Below are 24,444 nucleotides of genomic sequence, written 5' to 3'. Positions count from 1 at the left end.
TGCCTGACCTTGACAGATGATGGCATAGAATATATTACTGCAAACTTGGGGAATGTTTTTGCTGTTTGTGGTAATTACTGGATGTAAAACACTTACTGTATAAACTAATGGTATAGTCAAAATTTATATGCACAAAATATGGGTCTTTTTTGGCTAATCAGGCACATACAAATGTATTAGACACCACGGGCCATTGTAGTTTTAGTTCACCACTGATAACATTCCGTATTCCGTGAGCATGGTTAGTTACATAAGACGTGTGTGTTATTGGCAGAGACACCAGGAAGCTCTGTATGATAACACACTGCAATATTCCAGGGCAGGTGGTTATTAATTAATAGTTCACATACTTCCCTTTAGAAGAAGTGAAACTGATTGTGAGTCATAACCATCCTTATAACACAGGACAAAGGTTTGAGCTTGGAGCACAGATAGTACAGAGACACAGACTGGATTATCAGACACAAACAGAAGTCACCTACAATGGATCTTTATAGATGTTTCCTCCCTTGTATGCTGCTGCTGGTGGTAGTTTCAGGTGAGATTTACTTTTATCTATTGTGTTAAACAGTAACTGTCTTGTTAAGTGAAAGAATCCTGTCAATGTAATATTGGGGGTTAAAGGAAAATCGACAAATAACTCATTACTAACCCAATATTTATATTTTAATATCAGACGTTGACAATTACATCACAATGCACATTAATTTAGTTATTTGTCTTATTCCCTAAACAGAACCATGTTAATGCATACTTGCCAACATTTTTTTTTCTTTTTCCGGGAGATGCCGGCTGGGACGTGGGCATGCAGGGGGCGGGGCTGCGAAATCGCGTCATTTTGGCCCCGCCCCCGTGACGGAATGACGCAAATCGCGTCATTTTACAGCGGGGGCGGGGCTAAACGCCGTGATTCCGGGTGAATCGCGGCGTTTTAAATGAATTTTTCCCCCTTCCTATCAGGGAGATTGCCACACTCGTCCGGGAGACTCTCGCAAAATGCGGGAGTCTCCCGGACAATCCGGGAGAGTTGGCAAGTATGTGTTAATGTGTTGTGTTACTCCATGCAGGTGCTGTGTCTGATGGGACGGTGGTGAACAGGATTCTTGGGGGTTCTGTTCTTTTTAATGTGTCTGTCCCATTGCAAACATTTCTGATAACATGGACTAGTAACAGTCTCCAAATAGCTCAAACTTTCACTTCTGGAGGTTCTCAATGTTTCAATCGATTTATGGGAAGATGTGAATTGTTTAGTAATGGAAGCCTGAGACTGGACGCTATCAGACAGTCTGATCAGGGGGAGTACACTGTGACTGCTCAGTTCCAAAACTTTATCGTCATTGAATCAAAAAATCTCCAGCTCAACGTTTACCGTAAGAACTAACCATGATCCATAATAACTTCCTTTGTTATGTTTCATGAATATAACTACTGTGTTTGAGCAGGAAGCAAGGACAAAGACATGCAATGTAATATACAATTGTTTAAGCAGAATGCACCATGTAATACTCTGCGGACAACAGTGTCCTATACTAGGTAAAACACAGGTTCCTACATATTAGGAACAAAGGTTTACTCTTGTGTGAGCATGTAGGCATTAAGCAGTATGTATTTATTGTGTGACACAAATACGTTTCCTGCTTGATATCGACTGGAATAAATAGGAGATAAAGGAATGAAAGAGATATACAGTAGCAGTAAGTGTAATGATCAGAGATGGAATGAAGTGTAAGAAGGGGGACAAGAGAAAAATCACTTAAACAGAAGTATAGGAAAAACATGAGAAAGAAAAGTACATTGAAAAAGGACTGTGTATTAAGCTAATTAAAATTATAATGCTAAATAACCTCTATTAACAGGACACAATATACACTCAGTTACTACCTCTGTACTCTTCGTATGATACCACATTGTTTACTAATTACTACACATTCCTTTGTGCTATTTAGCCTTCACCTACTCATATACACCATTTAAATATTATTATAATATATTTCTTCAATAACATAAGCTTACACAGAGTACATATAACATTACGTAGATGATACAATACATTAACAATGCTCAGAATTCTGTGTCTGTTTAAGATATATTCAAGGACTGATTCATCTTCAATTGTAAGTCCATTTACGTGGTGCTTTCTGGGTGAAACAGCTCTGTGCATGCCTCCGAACGGGACTGGCGCCAATGAACGCAATTGTATGCAATTCATGTCTGAACGCAAATGACACTAAAGATTGCCTACGGTTTGAAGGGCAGAACGGGGTTGAGAAGGGATCAGATGAACATAGGCAATGTTACATATACAATAAGGATGTGCTAACGCAGATGCAGATGATTCAAGTTCAGGGTATATCTTTAATAAGTGTTTTTTAGCTGTATCATTTGCATCGGCTACAGGGCCGACTGATAGCGAAGACACGGCATAGACTTTGTATTAAAGATAGCACAAAACATGTCTTTGCAAGTAAGAGAAACTGTAAAAATGCATTTTATGTACAGTACGCATTAAGAACATCCTGATTTATGTATTTAATATAAAAACATTAAAACATATTTTTATCGATGATTATAGAATTAATGGTTGTTAATTTACTTTATATATTTTTTGCATGCGTTCTGATGGAACTTTATTTTGCGCATGTGCGTATCCTGCTGTCTCTTCTGTCTCTCTACATAAGGAAAGTAACGTTTAGGCATAGCGTATTTATACCCAGATCCAAATGGAAATGTACATTGAGATCTGCCTGTGTTTGAATATAGGCATGTGGGCAGCACGGTGGCTCAGTGGTTAGCACTTCTGCCTCACAGTGCTGGGGTCATGAGTTCAATTCCCGACCATGGCCTTATCTGTGTGGAGTTTATATGTTCTTCCCGTGTTTGCGTGGGTTTCCTCCGGGTGCTCCGGTTTCCTCCCACACTCCAAAAACATACTGGTAGGTTAATTGTCTGCTATCAAATTGACCCTAGTGTCTCTCTCTCTGTGTGTGTATTAGGGGATTTAGATTGTAAGCTACAATGGGGCAGGGACTGATGTGAGTGAGTTCTCTGTAAAGCTCTGCGGAATCAGTGGCCGTCTATAAATAAATGATGATGATGATACATGCACACAAGGTACGCATTTATGTTACACCAGAAGATGAATCACGGCCGATGCTTGTAGATACTTTACTCATGTGTATGTGTCCTCCATCCTAGTGTGGCTGGTATCCCTTGTCCTATTACAATTCACATATCTTAGAATCCATATGTCAATCTCATATTAAAATAGCATCCCCATCTTTCAGTCTCATTATCTCAGCATACCCATCTTATCATCTCAGCCTTACAATTCCCATATCTACAGAATTATTTTAACATTCCCATATATCTTAATGCCAGCATCTCCATCCAGATCACTGCCTACTCAGAATCCTATTGAACCCCCAAATACTTTATCATACCAATCCCAGTTTATTATTCCCCAAGTTTAACCTTCCCAGAATCCTGTGGTATTTATATTTCTCAATATGGGTTGGGTACATACTGTCGACATGAAAATGTTGGCAGGCTAAATGCCGACACTTCATTTCTGGTAAGAGCTTCAAAATGTCGATAGTAAGATTGTCGGCATTGCTCTTTTAACGGCGGCATTGTGAATGTCTACAAATTTTGTTTATTACATATAGTAAATGTGCTTCAATAGAATGAAACAGGCTCATCAGAAACCATCACTGATTTTATTGTGTGTTCTGTTCTAGCTCTCCTCAATGCACCGGTTCTCAAGTTTAATTCTACCTACAATACTACACCTGACCGTCTTGTTGGTGGCAGCAATGTGACCCTCCATTGTGATGCTGGAAGTCAGACTGTACTTACTTACACGTTCTATCGGGACCAGAAGACCATTTGCTCTGAACCCCATGTGACCTGCAGGGACTCAGTCCTGATCTTCCAGCCAATCACAGAGACCGACAGCGGAACCTACACTTGCACCATCCAGAACTCTGTCAGCACCAACACCAGTACCTCCCTGCGGCTGACTGTAATAGGTAAGAGTCTAATGAATGTGGGACATTCTTTAATAGAATGCTATGAACAAGAAGGAACTAACAGGGGGAACTAAGCTAAGTAGCAGGTGTTGAAGGGAAAACAAGATTGAGCCAACTAAATGGAAACAATTGCAGTTCATATTAATATAAATATTTATATTTGTATATAATTATATCCTAGCATATTGTAACATAATCATGCCTATTTTTCCAATAATATGTATTAGTTAGGGAATGAATTTGGAATTAACTTATTGCACTTGCTAGACATACAATTAACAAGTTATATGTATTTTTAAACAATCTTATCTGTTCCCCAACTCCTGCCTGGGTGTCATTCTCGACTCCTCTCTGTCCTTTTCCTCTCACATTCAATCTCTTGCCAAATCCTGCTGCTTCCAGTTACGCAACATTGCTCGCATCCGGTCCTTCCTCTCCCCAGATGTAACCAAATCTGTCATCCACTCACTGATCATCTCTCATCTGGACTTCTATAACCTTCTTCTTACTGGCCTTCCCTGCTCCCATCTCACTCCTCTTCGATCTATATTCAATGCTGCTGCTAGACTTATCTTCCTTTCTCGCAGCTCCACATCTGTCTCCACCAAGCCTTACACTGGCTCTGTTTTCCCTACAGAATCCTTTTCAAGCTTATCACCCTCACAAGTCACTCGCCAACTCTACTGCTCCCTACCTTTGTATTGGCCAATGACTATCGCCTCTCCTCCCACCTGATAACCACATCTCACACACGCATCCAAGATTTCTCCCGCACTGCCCCTCTCCATCAGTACATCCCCTAGTCTGTGCAGCTTCAAAAGGGTATTAAAAACCCACCTATTTTTAAAAATCCAACAGTCATCTGCTGAACTACTTCATCAAGTCAGTTACCTCAACCTCTCATCCTTTCATCCCCCCGTCCTCCTTCTCGCCCACTTGTTCCTTTCGTCCCTGTCCCCATTTCACCCCTTGTGTCATCTGTATGTCTGCCTTTCCCTTTAGGTTGTAAGTTCCTTTGATCAGGGCACTCTCGCCTTCTGTTTCCACTACTTTTAACTTTGCTCACCAGTTACTCTACCCACCTCCTTCTTGGGCTTTCTGTACACTGACTCCACTCCTGCACTTCTTTGCACTTTTCAGTAGGTCTTAAACTGTTAGCTTCACCCACACTCTTGGGCACAGATTTTCGGCTTGTGTTGAATATAACTTGCTTACCCTCTTGCCCTTCCAGCCTTTCTCATTAGCTGTGTTTAGCGCTACTAGCCTATTAGTGTTACTTGTTTATTGTACTGTATTGTTCTACCTTGTACTGTCCTATTGTTTGTAACCTGTACAGTGCTGTGGACACCTGGTGGCACCTTATGAATAAAAACTATTAATAATAATAATAATAATAATAATAATAAACATGGAATGAACTTGTGATACTGGTAGCCATATCACATATTATAGAGACATGGAGTGAACATGCTGTATTTACTAGGCACAGAAAAAATAAGCAATATTTTTAGACAGGGAATCAATTTGTTAGGGATTGATACACCCTGGTACATGTGTTGTCAGACATGGATGTGGGATGCAGTAATTGTGTTAGGGTTCTCAGTGTGAATACCACAGACAATACTTGAAAATGTAAACAGAATGTCTTTATTATTGAACAAGGATCACACAGGTATAACTAGGTGCAGTAATAAATAGAAATAAGAGGAACAGGGTACCAGTTTACCAGAATTAGCAGAGGCATAGGAGTACTGGATACCAGGAACAACAGGTTAACTGCAGCACAGGGTAGCAGGATGAACAGGATTACCATGTTTAACAGATGAAGCAGGATAACCAGATTAATCAGGAGGCACAAGGCACTGGGTGATCCACGGGATGATTAGGCAAAAGCAGGGTCAGGCAAGCCAGGGGTCATAAGCCTGTAGATCCACAAAATACCAGGGAATGAACAGGATCAAAGTCAAACTAAGCCAGGATCTGGGTCACAAGATGAGGTGCAATTCATAGGAACAAAGCAGGAGTCAAATGCCAGGAAGAAGGTCAGGATCCAAACAGGAGATTTACAGAAACCAGCAACAGGGACAAAGACAAACAAACTGGCATCAGTCTGTAGGAAAAAGGCAGTCCAATAAAGGCAAGACACAGGTGACCATAATCCAGCTCAGATGAGGAGGGCTTAACCCCTTGCAGGCAAAGAGAAACTGTCTAGGTACAACAGCAGCTCCTTTGGTAACACAGGGGTACTGCATGTCTAATTCTGAATGAGGACAGAGTGCTAATAAATTGTCAGAGTAGGTATAGAATGAATAAATGAATGGATTTAAAATGTTGTTGTACATACATAGATATGGAATTTAGTTGTTCAGGTTACTTGGCATGCCCTTTAACGTATAGGGGATAATCCACACCTTATAAGTATAAGGATATTGGAAGGATATTACAGCAGGTTTATCACACTGTTCATTTCTACCTGCTCTGCACTACTATTGGAATACAGTGGGTGTGTGGGTTATTGCAGCACGTTCAAGTGTTTCCACCTCACTTTGGGGTCTTCTGACCTTTGCCGTTAGCAAAACTAAATATATATATATATATATATATATATATATATATATATAGTGACATCAGAAGCATAAAGCATGAAACCACAGGCTGTTTTTTTATACAGTTCTGAAAACTCTGAGGATTATATAGTTCCTTGTGTGATTGTCTGATGTAGAATTCAAGTACCGTATGTTATTTTTGGTACAATGTAATCTTTGTGTTGTATTTACCAGTGCCGGTCTCTGAGGTGACCCTGACCACTAACACATCAGATTCTCTGGTCTGGCCGGGAAAGGATTCCGTGTCTCTGCGCTGTTCAGCTCGTGGTACAAATGTCAGCTTCTCCTGGAACCTACAGGGGGCGCCACTGCCTCTGAACCCCCGATACAATGTCACCAACAATAGCTCCATCCTCATTATCAGCCCAGTCTCTGCTAAAGATAATGGATCCTTCACCTGCACAGCTAAAAACTCAATAAATAACATTACCAGCAATGAAGTAAAGCTCAACCTGGCTTGTGAGTAAAACATGGAAATCTAGAATTCTACTAAGTAGAGTAAGTTAACTAAACAGTGTTTGCTGTTTAGCAAGTGCATCTATGTATATATATATATATATATATATATATATATATATATGTTATAACTCTTCCCCACCTCCACACAATGACCAGTTCTTTGAACATAATCACTATGACTCTCTTGTCAAGGTTATAGATGTAAAACTGAGATTGCATGGGAGAAGGGAAAGCCACCTTTATGCCAGACTACTGCCCCAATTCCTCTGATTAAAATCTGCAACTGATGGATAAAGAGCCCACAAAATAAAATAAAAAAATCCTTAACGGTTGATATTCTTTACCTTGTATAACCTCTCTTTACCCTCTTAACTCATGCCTAAAATAGCAGACACCAGACTGGCATTTTGGCAAAACTATATGGTGGAGGAGAAAAGAGCAGGCAGTGCGGCAAGGCCCAAAACCAGATATCACAATGCAGGTTAACTTCCCCTTTGGATATCAACAATGAGGGTAACAACTTTACCCGGGTGTACATAGCTACCATAGCGGGAATCAATTATCCTGGGCAATAGAGAACCCATTACCCCTCTGGGCTAAAAGGGGTGCAACTACAAGCTGACCCACAGGGGTGGTACTTGCACCAAAACTATAGCCGACTCTTTGAAGGGAAATGGGTTAGGAATGTCCACCATCTCAATGTGCGCCCATCAATCATTGGCCACCAACTGCACTCAATTTTCCGTCAACAAAAATCATCCAGGACCTCCAAAAATACAAAGGCCATAGCAGGCCAGGAACTGACAAAAATAGAAAATCAGCACAAAAATAGAACATCACAACAACCAAGGTGCAAAATCCATCAAATACCAGGGATGGCGGACAACGTCTGGCTATTAGAGAATGATTTTCACTCCGCTGCTCACTTTTATTGACTACTCCTTAACCTTCCCCTAGTGACATCAGATGGGTGTACCCCATCCCGTTTTAACCTTCAACCCTTAGAAAGGTGACCTTTAGTTAATGAACACAACCTTAGCTTTTGATTTCCCTCGTGCTTAATCCAGCCCTCGGTACGTATATTTTGCATTGCCATTTCCCGATTTATTTAATCCGTTAAATAGTCATTTTTTGATTCATTGTTTGCATAAAAGATGATCCAATGACTGTAAAGGCAGGGATTATTTCAGGTGTGTAATAAATGTACGGTCTGATCTATTTACTATTTATATATTTTAAATATAGTCTATGTACCTCAACCTATCTGAATAGGAATATTTTGTGGCACTTTTAATACACACACTAACAGATGTTGTAGAAGTACACAATCATACATGATTGAATAAATATTCCTGCCAATAAATATAGCACAAAATCTCGTATCCTCTAAAAGTTTAATCCAATCCATATATATCTCTTATTAGGGCCATTGGAGCAGAGTACGGTGTGAGTTATACTAAATGATTTCTATTTTATCTGCATCTGCTTCTACCTCATCTACAATGCCTGGTTTATGTTTCTCTGTAGTATTTACTATTTATTGAGAGTAATTTAGTGCTCTGATAGAAATGAATGTGATGCAAATTAAGCTGTATTATATGGCATTTGTTTAATTTATTTCCTAATTCTACCACCTTCTATCTTTGGATTTGCAGCACCCGTCTCCGATGTGAGGCTGAGCAGTAACACGTCAGCATTGCTCATTGAAGGAGAAGATTCAGTCTCTCTGCATTGCTCAGCTCAAGGTTCAGCTGTCAGCTTCTCCTGGATACTGAATGGGGAACCCTTACCCCAGAGCCCTCATTATCACATCACAGGGGATAACTCTCCTCCCAACTCCAATCTCACCATCAGCCCTGTCTCCAGGAACGACAATGGACCTTTCACCTGTAGAGGCTCTAACTTGGCAAATAATGAAACCAGTAATACACTGAGCTTAGACCTGGCTTGTGAGTAATATGTTGCAACAATTGCATTTTATTCTGTCCATCAATGGTTCTTGTATTTGATAGTAATGGTAATTTAGGATAAAGTATAAAAATTTGGGGTATTTTGGAAATGCATACATGAATTTACAACTTTATGATATAGTTCCAACTCAGAATTTTGTTGCAGCATTGAGGCACTGTTGAGACCTGGGCCCCTTGTTATGTAAGCTAATAGTGTTATAATGGTAAAGTGTTGGAGTATGTTCTGTTGGTTTATCTTCACTGGAGATGATGCTGCCTCACTAGCACAATGAGCAGTGGTAAAGAGACAAGAGACATTAAGAGAGGATGGAAAAACCACACTAGGTATAATTATTAAACGCTGCCCCTCAATTTATCCTATAATAGAGAGAATTCAAGAGCAACAAATGTCCTCCTGAAAGGTGCGCCCTACACACAATAATAGAATTGACATTAGGGAGAAGAAAAGCAGCGTGTATCTAGAGGCACTCCGGGGTAGTATTTCGCTCTTGTTTTTCTTTCCATATTTCTTTTATCTATATTAAATAAAATTTATGTTTTAAATTTAGTGCTACCCTGGAGTGCCTCTAGATAGACACTGCTTTTCTTCTCCCTAAAGACAAGAGACAATGTCTACAAATCAGTCATGTTTCGGGAACTGAACATTCTGTTGGAGCTTCGTGCAATGAGGCTCCTTAGGTTTGTTGAAAGCCAAAACATTGCAGATTTTGAATCCCCCCCCCCAATTAAATTCCCCCATAAAGTTGAAACAAATACACTTCTGTAAAGCCAAGAGACACTAAAATCTTGCAAAATTAATAACTCAGTGAGAGAGAGAGAGAAAGAGAGAGAGAGAAAGAGAGAGAGAGAGGAATGCATTCTACGAAGGAGAGAAGGCTTGGTGGCATATCATTCTGCGAGTATGTATACTGGGCCTAAGTCATTAAGGAGAGTAAAGCAAAATAAGGGAGTAACTTTGCACCTTGGCCAAACTATGTTGCATTGGAGGAGGGAGGTAATTTAAGAAGTGGGGACAGATGTATAGTTTCTATAAGGCATATCCTAGATCAACTTTAAATTTCAGTGCAAAAATACAGCTATCAAGTATTTGTGTGCCACATGAAAATCAGCCAGTATTTAACTTATGTGCAAAAGGATAAACTATTTTGCACCCCTTGCTTTGTAACCTGGTTTGTCCAGGATCAAATTTACTATTTTTTTTTGCCTTGCTCTCCTTAATGACTCAGGCCCGCTGTTCCTAGAATATGGTATTATTTATCTGAAAGGTAAAATTATAGGTGATAAAGGGAACAGTGTAAGTTGTGTTGTGGCAGTGTGAATCTGGCACCCATAAGGCCTGACGTAGCACAGCTGCTTAATACAATATGTGGATTTTATTTATGATTCTCATTCCTCTTATCTCACAGGGCGCCCACAAGGACACATTCTTTGTTCTGCCAAAAATGATAACCAGAGTCTACAGCTTATCTGCTCCTGGCCAGGAGGACACCCTGCAGCCAATGTGACCATGGTATATAATAATGTAACAGAGATAAATTATAACCAAGTGATCAGGAATCTGTCTTCAATTGATAATGTCCAAGGATCAATCCTGACCTGCAAAGGTGATCAGCTGGGAAAAATATCAAGCTGTACATTGACATTTGGTGAGATACATTGTAATTAGGGATATTATAAACACTTCTTTGTAGCAAGTGAAGCTGTTACTGCTCCTATTACATAACATAAGGCAGGAAAGCCTAAGACAGAAAGGATAAAAGCCATCCAAAATATCAATTCAATATTAAAGTTACTGTCACATGAATTTTAAAGCATCATAAAACCATCAAATTGATGGAAGTAAAATACATTGTTCAGAGATAACATGAGGTGACTCAGTATAAATCTTCTGATTTTATTCCATCAGAGTCTCCGCAGTCTCCGGGACATGACAATAGTACAATCACTAGAGTGATAAAGGGAGACTATGCCGTTATGACGGTGGATCTGAGACCTGGACGCCAGGACCGAGCCACCAATTCCACACCTCAGGTCCTCCCTGCTGAGTTCTCCTGGGCCCGTCTCAGTCCAAACTTCACTACTCCTATACAAACTGGAGATAAATTCACAGTGAACTCTACTAATTATACATCCAGTCTCCAGATCTCTGATGTGACTGAAGACGAAAATGGAGAATATGAATGCAGAGCTGAAAATCTTATTGGAAGCACCACCTTCACCTTTACTCTCAACGTGGCAGCCAAACGTAAGTCATCTTCATTTCTAAAGAGACATTACTAAACAGATTAAGGGGCCTATGTATGATCTCTCACATCTACTTTACATTAATTATCATTTCTCATTGCATTGATAAGAAACAAATTAACATATCTATTTATGAAAAATCCTTAGCAACTCCGCGATTACTTTACCCACTGGTTCTTATGGCTTTTGCAAACTTGCGATGGGTAGGAGCACAAAGCCTGCCCGGAAGGGAGCTGAAGATTTGCCTCCTGCGATACTCTCCCCATAGGTTGGAACAGTTAACACTATCTGCAGATGGGGTTAGCTGTTGGTGTCAAGCTCTGAATTCTGGAGCCTGATATATAGGGCATTTTCACAGTCCCATAGACACCTATGGCGACTGCCTTTACCATTGAAGAGTCTGGGAAAGCAGTAGATATCTCATATATCTGCTGTGATCCTCTAATAATAAATAGCCTTGTTACTTTAAAATAATCAATAATGTGAGATGAACCTCTTTGGAGGCTCATAATTAGGCCCCTAAATCATGACATATTTCCAAATAAAGAAAAAAAGGCAGAAAATAAAGCTAAAAGTACAACATATTGACCCCTGCCCATGACTAACTTATCATTTTGTTTATTGTATTCATTAGTGATATTACTTGTAGTCTACAATGGAAGTCATGCCTTTCCGCACCTAAAACAATGATTTCCAACAGGGATGATACCCTAGAAGGGGTAAAAGAAATACATAGTGATTTAGAGAAAACAGAGGATCGTACTAAAGTGTGGAGTCTTAAATGTAACATATCGAAATGAAAAATAGCATGTGGGAAGCAGGGCCGGATTAACCCTAGGGCTAACTGGGCTACAGCCCAGGGGCCCCGGGCATCCAGGGGGCCCTTGAAAGTGCTCAGCAGCAGTATTGATTGGTCGGGGGTGACCGCGCCGCGATCAATGCTGCTGAGCACTTTAAATGCGGTCCTTCCCCGGCACGCTGTAGACTCCTTACTGAGGAGATCTCGTGAGTCTCACTCTCACGGGGAGGGGGGGCCCTCACGGGGGAATGGAGGTTCCCTTAGCCCAGGGGCCTCCATTCCCTTAATCCGGCCCTGGTGGGAAGACTGAAAGGCAAAAAGGGGTGATTGATCAGTGGAATAGAAAAATACTTAAACAAACCGGTATGGTGCTCCACCAAATGTGCAGCCGAATACATATAAAGAGGGTCTACTTTACCTCTAATCCATAATCAAAACAATAAAGTATATACGTACATCTGGGCAGACATGCAAATGAGGGAAGGAACACAATGCACAACGTTTTTCTATGTATGTATCTTAGCTCAGGTTCTTTGATCTGAAAATTTAACTCACAAAACATAGATACATATAGTGTAGTGTGTCATGAATAACATATATAAAGTCCAAAGTCCCTTAGAGTAAATCACTAACTCCTTCCACCGTGTAATGATGATAGGTAAAACTGTTTGCACCTGTGATCTTCAAGACACAGCGTCTCACAAGGACATATGCTTACAAATGTTAAAGATGTTCTCAAGCCTCAGAATATCCCATGGATCGGTCATAGTTGCATACTCCACCAGAAATATATGAAAACTAAAAAGTGCCTGGTACCGGTACATAGATGATATTTTTTTCATCGGGAGGGGATCAAGGGATAATCTTCATAAATGTTGCCATCATTTAAATGAGAATTTTTCTAACATTGAACTTACCTTTGAGTCTAGCCAATCTAGTGTAAACTTTTTAGACATCACTGTATACACCAAGGAAAAGGGGCTATAAACCAAGACCTATAGAAAGCCCACTGATACAATAAACTACATTCACCATTACAGAACCTGAGCTAAGATACATAGAAAAATACGTTGTGCATCAAGTTCTTTCCGTCATTTGGAGGTCTACACACTTCTTTGTGCTAAAAAGTGAGCGCTAGATGTACTTATATACTATGTTGTTTTGAAGTGGAATAGTCTAAGAGCAGCTGTGGAAGGGACTCGTACAGGAAAAAATTGTCTCAAATGTCTCTATTATGATTTGTAATAGTGAAATCAATCCAAAGATTAAGCACCTTGAGAGCCTAAACATAAAAAAATGGTTAAAAAAATATGGTTAGATGAACATTCCTAAAATGAGACTCCTAAAATATAGAAATAAATCAATTATCTAGATTTATTTTATTACTTAAACTTATGCTACATCAGAAGATGGCACAAACAGATTGCACCAGGGACTGGCTGGGCAGGGGGGCATCTGCCCCCGCGGCCAGACCCATAGTGGGCTGCCTTGAGCTGGATCCCTGGGCTATCAGCATTTTTCCTCCCTTAAAATGTTCCTAATAGTCTGTTGAGCCGTGTCACCCCACCCCCCCCCACCCTTGCCTGAGCTAAAAGTTGCCAGCCCCTGGATTTCCCTATTTTAACTGAATGATGGATCCTTCAATAACATAATTGATCTTAATTTAAGTGTAAAATGCTGTTTGTGAAGTATCTCTTTGTTGTAATTTCAAGCAAAGTCATAGAGGAATTTCCTGAATTTCCTGACTTGCTGTTCTGCTGCTTATTTCACAGCTGTTTCTAGTAGTGGACTGAGTGGTGGTGCAATCGCTGGTATCGTGATAGGAGCGCTCGCTGGAGTCACCATAATTGGAATCAGTGTGTTCTTCATAGTGAAGAAATGTATGTATTCATGGATTTTTTTTTATAAACCACCCTTGCATCTTTGTATATTTGTGCGTACATAAATGCATATATTATATACTTGCATCTTTGGTGGCTATGCCTTATTTGCTTTTTCAGATGATCACAATAAACTTGTTTCCTCCTGGGCATGGTAAACTGTAATACACCTATAGACTGTGACATTCCCTTTGTAATAGCTGGGGACTTAGAAGACCTTGTCTAAGAGATAGAGAGATGGGAAGGGGAGAGATAATGACAGGCAACTTATAATGAAATGTTAGAGAAATGTATTAAACGTACCCTCTATAGCCCTTATTGCTTTAAAGTATTTTATTTATTTTAATTTTTTTGAGATATTTTGCTTGCTTGAGCATTGATTGTGATTATGTAGGATTGCTTATGTTGATTATGTTTATGACATTATAGCGAATTCTGTGGAAATAATGATATTAATAAATTAGGATTATTTATTTTTCTATTTTGAGTTTCACTTAGTCCATAACATTGTATATGAAAGAATACACTATGGGCCTGATTTATCAAAGCACGTATCTGCCTATTTTAAGCATATCGTATGTACGCAAAATCACTCAGCATATGCCACCATCTATGTATAAGGCACGTAAAACGCCTATAACTTGATTACCCAATTGCACACACTCTGTGCTCTGGTAGCTAAAGCAGTTAACACTTCACACACTGGTATCTAAAGGGTTAACACAGCCAAGCAATCTATCTCTTCTAAACAGGCAGTGAATTTGTTTAGAGCAATAAGGACAGCACTTATTACATTTTAGATTTAATATACAAAAAAGTACAATGCTTATAGGTTATAAAAACAATTAAGATGATATGACTTACATAACAAAGCATGTAAAATAAAAAGATAAAATTCAGAGTATGAACTTACATATGAGTTGTATTCTCTGCGCCAAAGAAAATTGGGTTGGTAGATGGACAGCTGATCAATTATTGATTTCCCAAAAGACTAACAATTTCTTGTAACTGGTTTCATCTTTTTAAAAAAACTTTTACACCTTTCCCCATCTCCAGGGGGTTGCGGTCTCCAGAGGGGGCCTCTGACACCATTTACAACCACAATTTTGCATCTTCCCTGATTTAATACTCAACTCTAAAATGTGACCTAACTTTTCTGTGGAATGTCACCAGACCCAATTTTATTATTAATAAATCCAATATAAATTTACAAATTTATAGATACCAAACAGCATAGGTCCAGTGTATTAGCTGAGTTGACGCTGATTTCCTCACCTTCTCTGACTGACAGCCAGCTTTATTTGACGTAGGAGCTGCCCTTCATTATGCTATTTATGATTATGGGTTTGATCACTAATTATATTGATTGTAATTTGCATTTTGGAAACTTATATATTTGTCTACATAAAATACAGCTGTGAACGGCTCCCTACAGTCTTTTTAGATGCCAGAAACAACCCTTATGCCAGGATATGGTTCACTCCATGAGGTCTTTGAAACTCTTAATTTCCCTAAAGGTGACAAATGTGACCTAGTAACACAGGGGTGTCATGTGATCATACTCTATTCCAAGCCAGGATAAACGTTAAGGTGGAAAACATAAAGAATAAAGAGTCCAGGCTGATAAATAATTTTCTAATATGAGTAATGATATGTTGTATAAGGTTGGTAAAGTTAGCGTTAAAGTCATTAAGCATCTTGCTGTGCCTTAGTCCTATCGATACGTGGTTCTTGAAATGGCCTATCATCATGTATTGGGTGGGCATCTAGATTTTGTTAAAACCAAACATTTTACACAGGAATATACAGAATTATTTTAATCTTGGCCAGAATGACTGTTTACGGCACTTACACCAGTTTTCCATAGTCTTTTGATTCTTTTACCGATTTTATTGGTACCCTTTGCACAAATAATTGCTATACATTAAGCTGGTCTGTATGATGTAAACTTCCAATGTCCCATGAGTGATGTCCCTTATTCAGATTTTATCCAAGACTTTAAAATCTCCATATGAATCTATACAATTTTAAATTTTATTTAAGAATGGACTCGTTTTCAAAGCTCCACAGATATGCTATTTTTACAATCTATCAGAGGTATTCGTATTGTGATATGGCACCATATTTCTCCTAATTAGAATGGACTTTTATCTGATACACAATCACTTTTAAATAAATATTGAGAACTATTAGTAATTCCATTTCTTAGCTGTGCATTCCTTAATAGCATGAGCAATGTTTTATTAATCCAGTGGTAGATCATTTTATGCTTAGCTATTTAATTGTTCATTACAGCTATTTATAGCTATTTGCCAGGATTGTGTGCACAGTTTTTCAGTGAATATCACCATCTTAGCACATGATCCCTGATGTATGTCTAATAACATAAAATGTATTTATTTTCAAAAAATATTGTATTTTTAATATTACTTAGTGAGTTCATCCAATGCACTCTTTCTTTGATTCAAGCATTGTACCACTAAGTTATCAATTATAGAACATATTAATTTAATTCCAATCAGGGTAAATGATTTTAGTTATTTTTTGGTATTTGCAAGTTCTTTAGTTATTTTTTGATAAGTGGCAAGGTCTGTTTGACATAATTGAATGGGTTGGAGAGGTTACTCTATCAGGCATTCCTATTGGGTAAATGAAAGCCCCTTCAAGTTTATCATGTAAACCTAATTAAACTTTATGAGCATCGAGTGGTGCTTGCAGAAGTAAATGTAACCAAAGAGGACCAGTATGTTCGCAAAATTACATTGAGTCTTTGTCTATATCCCAAAATCAGGAAGATGTTTTAGAGAGTAATAGGGAGGTTTTCTGTGAGTCATTCAGGTGTACAAATAAAATAAAACATAATGTGATAATAGTACTCAACATTAAGATACATTTTATTGGGTTCCAGAATCCCTTAGGAAAGCAATCTCTGAGATGATCAAAAAGATGTAAGGCTATAGAGGAATCTTAATGTTACTGGGCTAACTCTTTGGTGTTAATTCCAAAACCTGATGGATCTCTGTGGCTTTGTAATGATTTATGTGTGTTAGATTAAATCTGAATGCATATCCCAATAGATGAACTTATTAGAAACAGTTTTCAACTTTTCACCTCACTCAGGTTTTCTGACTGCAAGTGTAGTTTGTTACTACTAAACCACTGGGGCCCTAATTTGTCAGGTACCCTGAAATAAAATATGGTTCCTTAGGCGAAGAAAGTTTGTTGATATATTTTTATTTTTTCTCTTTCCTCCACTATACCCAAGCAATCTTATAGCATATACATTAAAGCAATTGGAATACAAGGAATGACAGTGTTGGATAAATATTTATTGTCAATAACCTTAGTATGTATCCAACCCTTGCCTCCTCCATGAAAAATTATTTCATATGTTTCTTTTCTTATTTTATTCCATTATCTAAGGTATTTTTTGGAGACCACCTTTCACTCCCAAACTGGATAGCTTCATTTATTTATGTATATAGGAAACGATATGGACAGTGGATGTGCAGACTAAATGTGGTGACAGACTAAGAAACTAAGTACTTGGTCAGTGTGAACTTTCATCCCAGTATTGTTATCATGCACTGGAGAAGACAGAAAAGTTGTAGGATGAGGAATATACAAGAGAGCAGCTGGTCTTTGTGTGTAATTTTTAGAAATGGGATTGTTATTTGTGGCATCAGATAAAAGCATACTTGGAGTTGGAGTCCGGGAGCCTCCCGCGGGGAGGTGGGCATGCGGGGGACATGACGTAATGGCACAAACGCATCATTTTACAGCGGGGGGGTGCGGGGCCAAATGCTGCGATTCCCAGAAAATCGCTGTATTTTGGCCGTAATTCTGCCCACTTCACTAGGAAGTGGGCAGATGCCGGAGATTGCCATACACTCCCGGGAGTCCGTGAGACCCACCCGAAATGCGGGAATGTCCCGGACATTCCGGGAGAGTTGACAAGTATGGATAAAAGATAATGGTACATACAGCATTATACCGTGATTGCTATTCACAAACCTTAACTCACACCTCTAAACAAATCTTCCCTTTAGAACGGCAAAGACTTGCAGAGGGAAACAGTATGAGTATTTATCTATGTATATTTATGACTATAATTATCTAGAGTCCCTACTGATAAGTAAGCATGAGGCCTGCAAGTCATTTATAAACAGAATGAGACAGAAAGAAAGAAAGAAAGAAAGAATGAGCCTTTACTCTCGTTGTAAGTCACTGGAGCACCCCTCATGTAGTCACTGCACAAGGAAATGAGCAAAGTCAATTTAGTTTATCACGCTGTGCTTCCTCCTACAGTCACTATATGATAAGTACAGGATTGGAATCCCTGGGGAGGAAAGGGAGAGTTTTTGCAGGCCTGGAGATAAAGGGAGAATCTCATCTCTGCCACCCTACAATTCTGCTACCTGAGAAAATATTCTCATTGTGCCTCATGATAGGAATGGCCCTGATTATTCTGCATATTATTGTGCATTGTAATAATATATAGTAGTTATATCAGATATGTTGCTTACTTATTTCTTACACTAGCTCAGAGACACTATTATTTATATCCAGTTTTATGTGTTACCTTGAACTTTCTCATTAAGTGGAAGTTATGACCTTTTCTCCAGCACACTTTGTTTTATGTAAATGATATGAACCAGATCGATAAATGCAAACAGCAATTTTGAGTTGCTTTAAAATTTTGCTGTTTTTTTTTTTTTTTTAACAGGTGCTCCCAAAAGACCCGTGTATGAGAATAGAGACATCCCACCTCAACACATTTATGAAAATGCCATAAAAGGAGTAGAAGTAAGATGTCTTCTGAGCTAAGAGTAAAATAAAGACAATGGGTCTGATTCATATCTGAACGCTACTTGTGGTTAAAAAAAAGAGCACGGAACTTCAGCAGAATTCTGACGGCATTCAAGTCCGTGCGGATCTCAAGATGCGCTTTGATTTGAATCTGGGTGTAACTAGGCTTTCTCTAAAAGTTACTTGCCGTATGTTAACAGACACAACAGAGTGCAGGATACGCATATGCATATGTGCAATGTAGAGTCACATCAAAAAAATAAATAGTTTAGCAAAACAAATGAACAACATCTGATACTATAATCATTAATAAAAAAAAAAATCACATTACATATATAAATCAGGATGTACTTGTTGCATACTGTATTACACATTGCGTTTTTATAGTCCCTCTTACTTGCATACACATGCTATCTAGTGTCACGCATACTTGCAGTTTTTAATACAAAGACTATACCGTGACAGTCATCACTATCATCATCATCAGTTATTTATATAGTGCCACTAATTCCGCAGCACTGTACAGAAAACTCATTTACATCAGTCCCTGCCCCATTGGAGCTTACAGTCTAAATTCCCTAATATAGACACACACACACAGACACACAGACAGACAGACTAGGGTCAATTTTAGAAAGCAGCCAATTAACCTACTAGTATGTTTTTGGAGTGTGAGAGGAAACCGGAGCATCCGGAGGAAACCCACGCAAACACGGCCTTGGTCGGGAATCAAACTCATGACCCCACTGCTGTGAGGCAGAAGTAATAACCACTAGGCCACTGTGCTGCCCATCAGTCGGCACTTACATCTGCCTTGTCGTTGGTCCAAATGAGACGGCGAAAAAAAAGTGTACTTACAAGATACCCAGCACTTGAATTGGGCACATTTGTATCTGAATGCCCTCTGCAAGCCCTTACTGTACACTGCCTACGTTCGTCCCTCTATCCCTCCCCTGTTCCATATCTATAGAAGCAGACACCCCAATGCAATAACACATATAAAAGTCACACATACTCTGTTACTCCATGAAGTCCTTTGGTTGTTGTTCCCCCTCTGGACCTCTCACCATTATGTGGGTTGCCAGACTGCACCATTAGACAGCTGGCAGAGAAGATAGATTTGAACTCTATGCAGAAGACCATACAGGCTCAATTCTGTAAACAATGCAACAAGACAAAGCCATGTTCTTCAACCAACAGTGGTCTCCTAAAAAATATTTTAAGAGATGTTTGTGCTACCTTATTTCTTCGGTTTTGTATGTGACATGTGAGAGGTTACATAATTCATAAACCAACCTTGTTGGAGGGAAATGAAACAGGTTACAAAAGAAAGATATAAATATAAAGTTTTGCAAGAGGTGATATGTGCAGGGTCAGTGCTATCATTAGGCAAGCCTAGGCGGTTGCCTAGGGTGCCAACTGTTTTGGAGTGCCTAAAACACTGAATGAGTGACGTATGACACATCACCCATCTGGTATTTTTGATGCGCACGCAGAGTGTCGGCTGCTGATATGAAAGAGAAGCAGCCAGTGGCTTCTTACATGTCATCGTTGTCAGTGTTACACCAGGAGTATGGTGCTTGTCTATGATGTCACAGGCAGGTACCACATTTCCAGTCCCAGGAAGAGGGGATGCCGCCCACGCCTCCCATCTGCTAAGGTGGGGCGCAACATCTCCAAATGAAGAAGGGTGTCCCCAGGGCTGGCGCTGTCCTGCCTATGTGTCTATACTGAGCCGTTTCAGTATTATTAGTCTCTTTTTTCCATTGCCATTTAAGGAATTATGTAATAGATGCATATTGTACCTCACTAATATTTTCTATTCATTATGTCATATACAGATGGGCAAAACAAATTCTACAAATGAAGAACCATATTATGAGGTAAGGTTATTATTAAGATGATAATATAGGCGCAGGGTATTACCCAACACATTAATTCACCATTTATGCTGTGAAGGTTGTACCTTGCTTTCCAATCGGATGTGTGGGGTAATGATTCTAAAATGTTTATCACAGAACTGTATTAAATGATTGTTCTTTTCTGTATGTTACCAGAATTTTTCACATACCGGGTCCATTTTGTACAATGCTGTGCTGCCTGCAATGCTTACTTGCAATTCATGTGAAGAAGTTGGAATACAATACACACTTCCCATGATTCACCCAAACCACACCCATACACTCAAACCACACCCACACACTCAAACCACACCCATAAACACACCCACATTTCACAAAGGTACCGGATAATAATCCTGTCAAACATATTATCAAAGTTACTTGCATAGTATGAGGGGATCCTCATAATGAGTGTTTGCTTATCCTTTACTGACAGACGTTCATTCTTATATACAATATTTTCAACAGGAATCATGTGACTAAATTATATCACTACTTACCAATTACACCAAACATGTACTACATATATTGTGTATGTATGTCTGTAATTACTGTTTATATTTTATCTGCAGAGTGTAATACGCACAGACGGAGCCATATACAGCAATGTTCCCTTGAGACAATAACACTAACCGTATGTATAGATATATAAAACATGTTTTCTTGGTTATTTTCTGGTGTGCTTATTGCCTCTCCTCAAGTACCCCTGGCAGGCTGAATGGAATATATGCACTAAAACTTTAAAGTTGTTGTCAGTCAGAGTTACAAAATATAATCCAAGTAGGGGTGCGCAGTACAAAAAAGGAGATAATGCCAATAGATCAAAAGAATGAATTTAATTAATTGCACTTTTGTACAATTAGCTGCTATCAAGTTGAACTTTTGCACAGTTAGTAGCAGGCAAAGTCATTTCACAGCTGACCCATAAGTGCAAAACACAATAGAAAAGGAAATACATAACATAACACATGATGATATTTTGAATCCATCAGCAGAAATTTCATTGATGAAATAAAAGTGCATCTTAATAAAAATAGAGAATATGCGCTTTTAATAAAATATAATTAATTAATAGAGACCAAACACCTATTGTCCTTTTAATTAAAATAGGTGTTTATAGACCTAATCCTATCCGTATCAGTTTGCTATATACTCTCTATAGGGTATCATGCTCCAGAGGACACCCCACTAATCACACTCACATCATTGTCTGTGTGCATGTAATGCAACTAGCTGTATCTGGCATGCTCATCAATGTGGGGCCAATCACATCTGGTGTCTAAGAGATGCTCAATGTGTAGCTTCTCTCCGATACATCACACTTTCCTTTGGATGACCTGGAATAAACCAGTTTTTGTTTAATATCATTGTATGAAGTGAATGGGTTCATTTAACTTAAACATAGGTTCCGCGGTTCAATCATGAAATATTGACAGCGAGATGGAAGATAACAGACACAGAAGTATAATTAAAAGAGACAGATTTACTGGTTAACTTCAGTTACAGGTTATTAAACCGATACAAGCATCCAGAACCACTGCAGGAAACCTCAGATAGCCTAACTCACGGCAAACATTCCAAGATCGTTTTAACCGGATGGTACTGGGGCACTTGACTGTTAAGTTCACTGGAGAGATTTCAAATAACTTCCAATTACACCAGTCCTTTATGCTGATAATAGGAGATAATAGATGACAGCTTGTATCTTTGAATTTGTTTGTAACACATTATAGGATGATCTAAATTCAACAGCAGTCAGCAATGTCACAGATAAGAGCTATTTTCTCAGAGGAATATGTAAAATATTAATGTCCCTGTTTGTAACCTGTTCCCCACACAAGCTATGAACAGTTATTTTCTGGGACATGCTTCCATTGTGATTCAATATTGAATGTGTTACATTATATAGCTATAAAATAGCAGTAATTATTTGTTACAATGTGTTAATGTGTACAGTCATGGCCAGAAGTTTTGAGAATGACAAAGTTTTCACAAAGTTTGCTGCTTTAGTGTTTTTAGACCTTTTTGTTAGATGTTGCTATGTGTATACTGAAGTAAAATTACAAGTGTTTCATAAGTGTCAAAGGCTTTTATTGACAATTACATTGAGTTTCAATATGAGTCAATATTTGCAGTGTTGACCCTTCTTTTTTGAAGACCTCTACAATTTGCCCTGGCTTGCTGTCAATCAACTTCTGGGCTACATACTGACTGATGGCTGCCCTTTCTTACCTAATCAATGCTTGGAGTTTGTCAGAATTTGTCTGAGGTTTTTTTGTCCACCCGCCCCTTGAGGGTTGACCACAAGTTCTCAATGGGATTAAGGTATGGGGAGATTATTGGCCATGGACACAAAATTTTGATGTTTTGATCCCGAGCCACTTAGTTATAACTTTTGACTTATGGTAAGGTGCTCCATCATGCTGGAAAAGACATTATTTGTCACCAAATTGTTCTTCGATGGTTGGGAGAAGTTGCTCTTGGAGGATGTTTTGGTACCATTCTTTATTCATGGCTGTGTTCTTAGGCAAAATTTTGATTGAGCCCACTCCCTTGGCTGAGAAGCAACACCACACATGAATCGTCTCACGATGCTTTACTGTTAGCATGATACAGGACTGATGGTAGCACTCACCTTTCCTTTCCTTCTTCAGACAAGAGTATTTACAGATGCCACAAACACTCTGAAAGGGGATTTATCAAAGAAAATTACTTTACCCCAGCCCTCAGCAGTCCAATCCCTGTACTTTTTGCAGAATATGAGTCTGTCCCTTATGTTTTTCCTGGAGAGAAGTGGCTTCTTTGCTGGCCTTCTTGACACAGGCCATCCTCCAAAAGTCTTCACCTCACTGTGCGTGCAGATGCACTCACACCTGCCATTCCTGAGCAAGCTCTGCACTGGTGGTGCCTTGATTCCGCAGCTGAATCAACTTTAGGAGACGGACATGGCGCTTGCTGGACGTTCTTGGCTGCCCTGAAGCCTTCTTCACAGTTATTAAACCTCTCTACTTAAAGTCCTCGATGATCCGATAAATGGTTGATTTAGGTGCAATCTTACTAGCAGCAATATACTTGCATGTAAAGCCCTTTTTGTCCAAAGCAATGATGACTGCACGTGTTTCCTTGCAGGTAACCATGGTTAACAGAGGAAGAACAATGACTTCAAGCACCACCCTCCTTTTAAAGGTTCCAGTCTGTTATTCTAACTCAATCAGCATGACAGAGTGATCTCCAGCCTTGTCCCAGTCAACACTCTCACCTGTGTTAACAAGAGAATCACTGACTTGATGCCAGCTGGTCCTTTTGTGGCAGGGCTGAAATATAGTGTTAAAGTTGTTTTTGGGATAAAGTTCATTGTCATGCCAAAGAAGGACTTTGAAATTAATTGCAATTCATCTGATCACTTTTCATGACATTCTGGAGTATATATAAATTGCTATCATAAAAAACTCAGGCAGCAGACTTTGTGAAAAATAAAATTTGTGTCATTCTCAAAACTCATGACTGTATATGAGAGGTATGCTACATATACAAATATCTAATTATTTTATGTTTACTGTTTCATCCTCTTCTAGATTATGTGACTAAAATGAAACAAACATCTCATCAAACCACTACTTGCTGTAGAAACAAGTGGGGTCAGGAGACAATTTTCACGGGATTGATCAAGAGAAGGCTGGACCTCTAAACTCTTCAGTGTTGGTTTAACTGAGAGCTACAGGCAAAATATTATTTTAAGAGAAAGTCC

At 39.0% G+C, this 24,444-nt stretch overlaps 1 protein-coding gene across 2 annotated transcripts; it reads left to right on the top strand.

The window, feature by feature from the left end:
• Positions 1-313: 313 nt before the first annotated feature.
• Positions 314-24,444, top strand: LOC142107485 (cell adhesion molecule CEACAM1-like). 2 transcript variants are annotated; one of them, XM_075190927.1, is made up of 12 exons: positions 314-538; positions 1,068-1,370; positions 3,738-4,028; positions 6,809-7,093; positions 8,749-9,042; positions 10,470-10,709; positions 10,970-11,308; positions 13,879-13,986; positions 18,713-18,792; positions 20,637-20,678; positions 21,269-21,330; positions 24,272-24,444. In XM_075190927.1, exons 1-11 carry the CDS (start codon positions 484-486, stop codon positions 21,320-21,322), a joined length of 2,091 nt encoding a protein of 696 aa, XP_075047028.1. In that variant the 5' UTR covers positions 314-483; the 3' UTR covers positions 21,323-21,330; positions 24,272-24,444. The 2 variants fall into 2 exon arrangements, with proteins under 2 accessions (XP_075047028.1, XP_075047029.1); XM_075190928.1 differs by lacking the exon at positions 1,068-1,370.

Source organism: Mixophyes fleayi, chromosome 11 (genome assembly GCF_038048845.1).
Source record: "Mixophyes fleayi isolate aMixFle1 chromosome 11, aMixFle1.hap1, whole genome shotgun sequence".
Classification (NCBI taxonomy): domain Eukaryota; kingdom Metazoa; phylum Chordata; class Amphibia; order Anura; family Limnodynastidae; genus Mixophyes; species Mixophyes fleayi.
The sequence above is the reverse complement of the archived record's forward strand: the minus strand, read 5'-3'. Positions and strand labels throughout refer to the sequence as shown.

What these genes read in the sequence shown, in the direction of transcription:
- LOC142107485 (XM_075190927.1), top strand. Translation starts at nt 484, where the DNA reads ATGGATCTTTATAGATGTTTCCTCCCTTGTATGCTGCTGCTGGTGGTA. An exon ending in TCTCCAGCTCAACGTTTACC is followed by an intron (nt 1,371 to 3,737) that starts GTAAGAACTAAC and finishes GTTCTGTTCTAG; the next exon opens with CTCTCCTCAATGCACCGGTT. An exon ending in ATGAAGAACCATATTATGAG is followed by an intron (nt 20,679 to 21,268) that starts GTAAGGTTATTA and finishes TTTTATCTGCAG; the next exon opens with AGTGTAATACGCACAGACGG.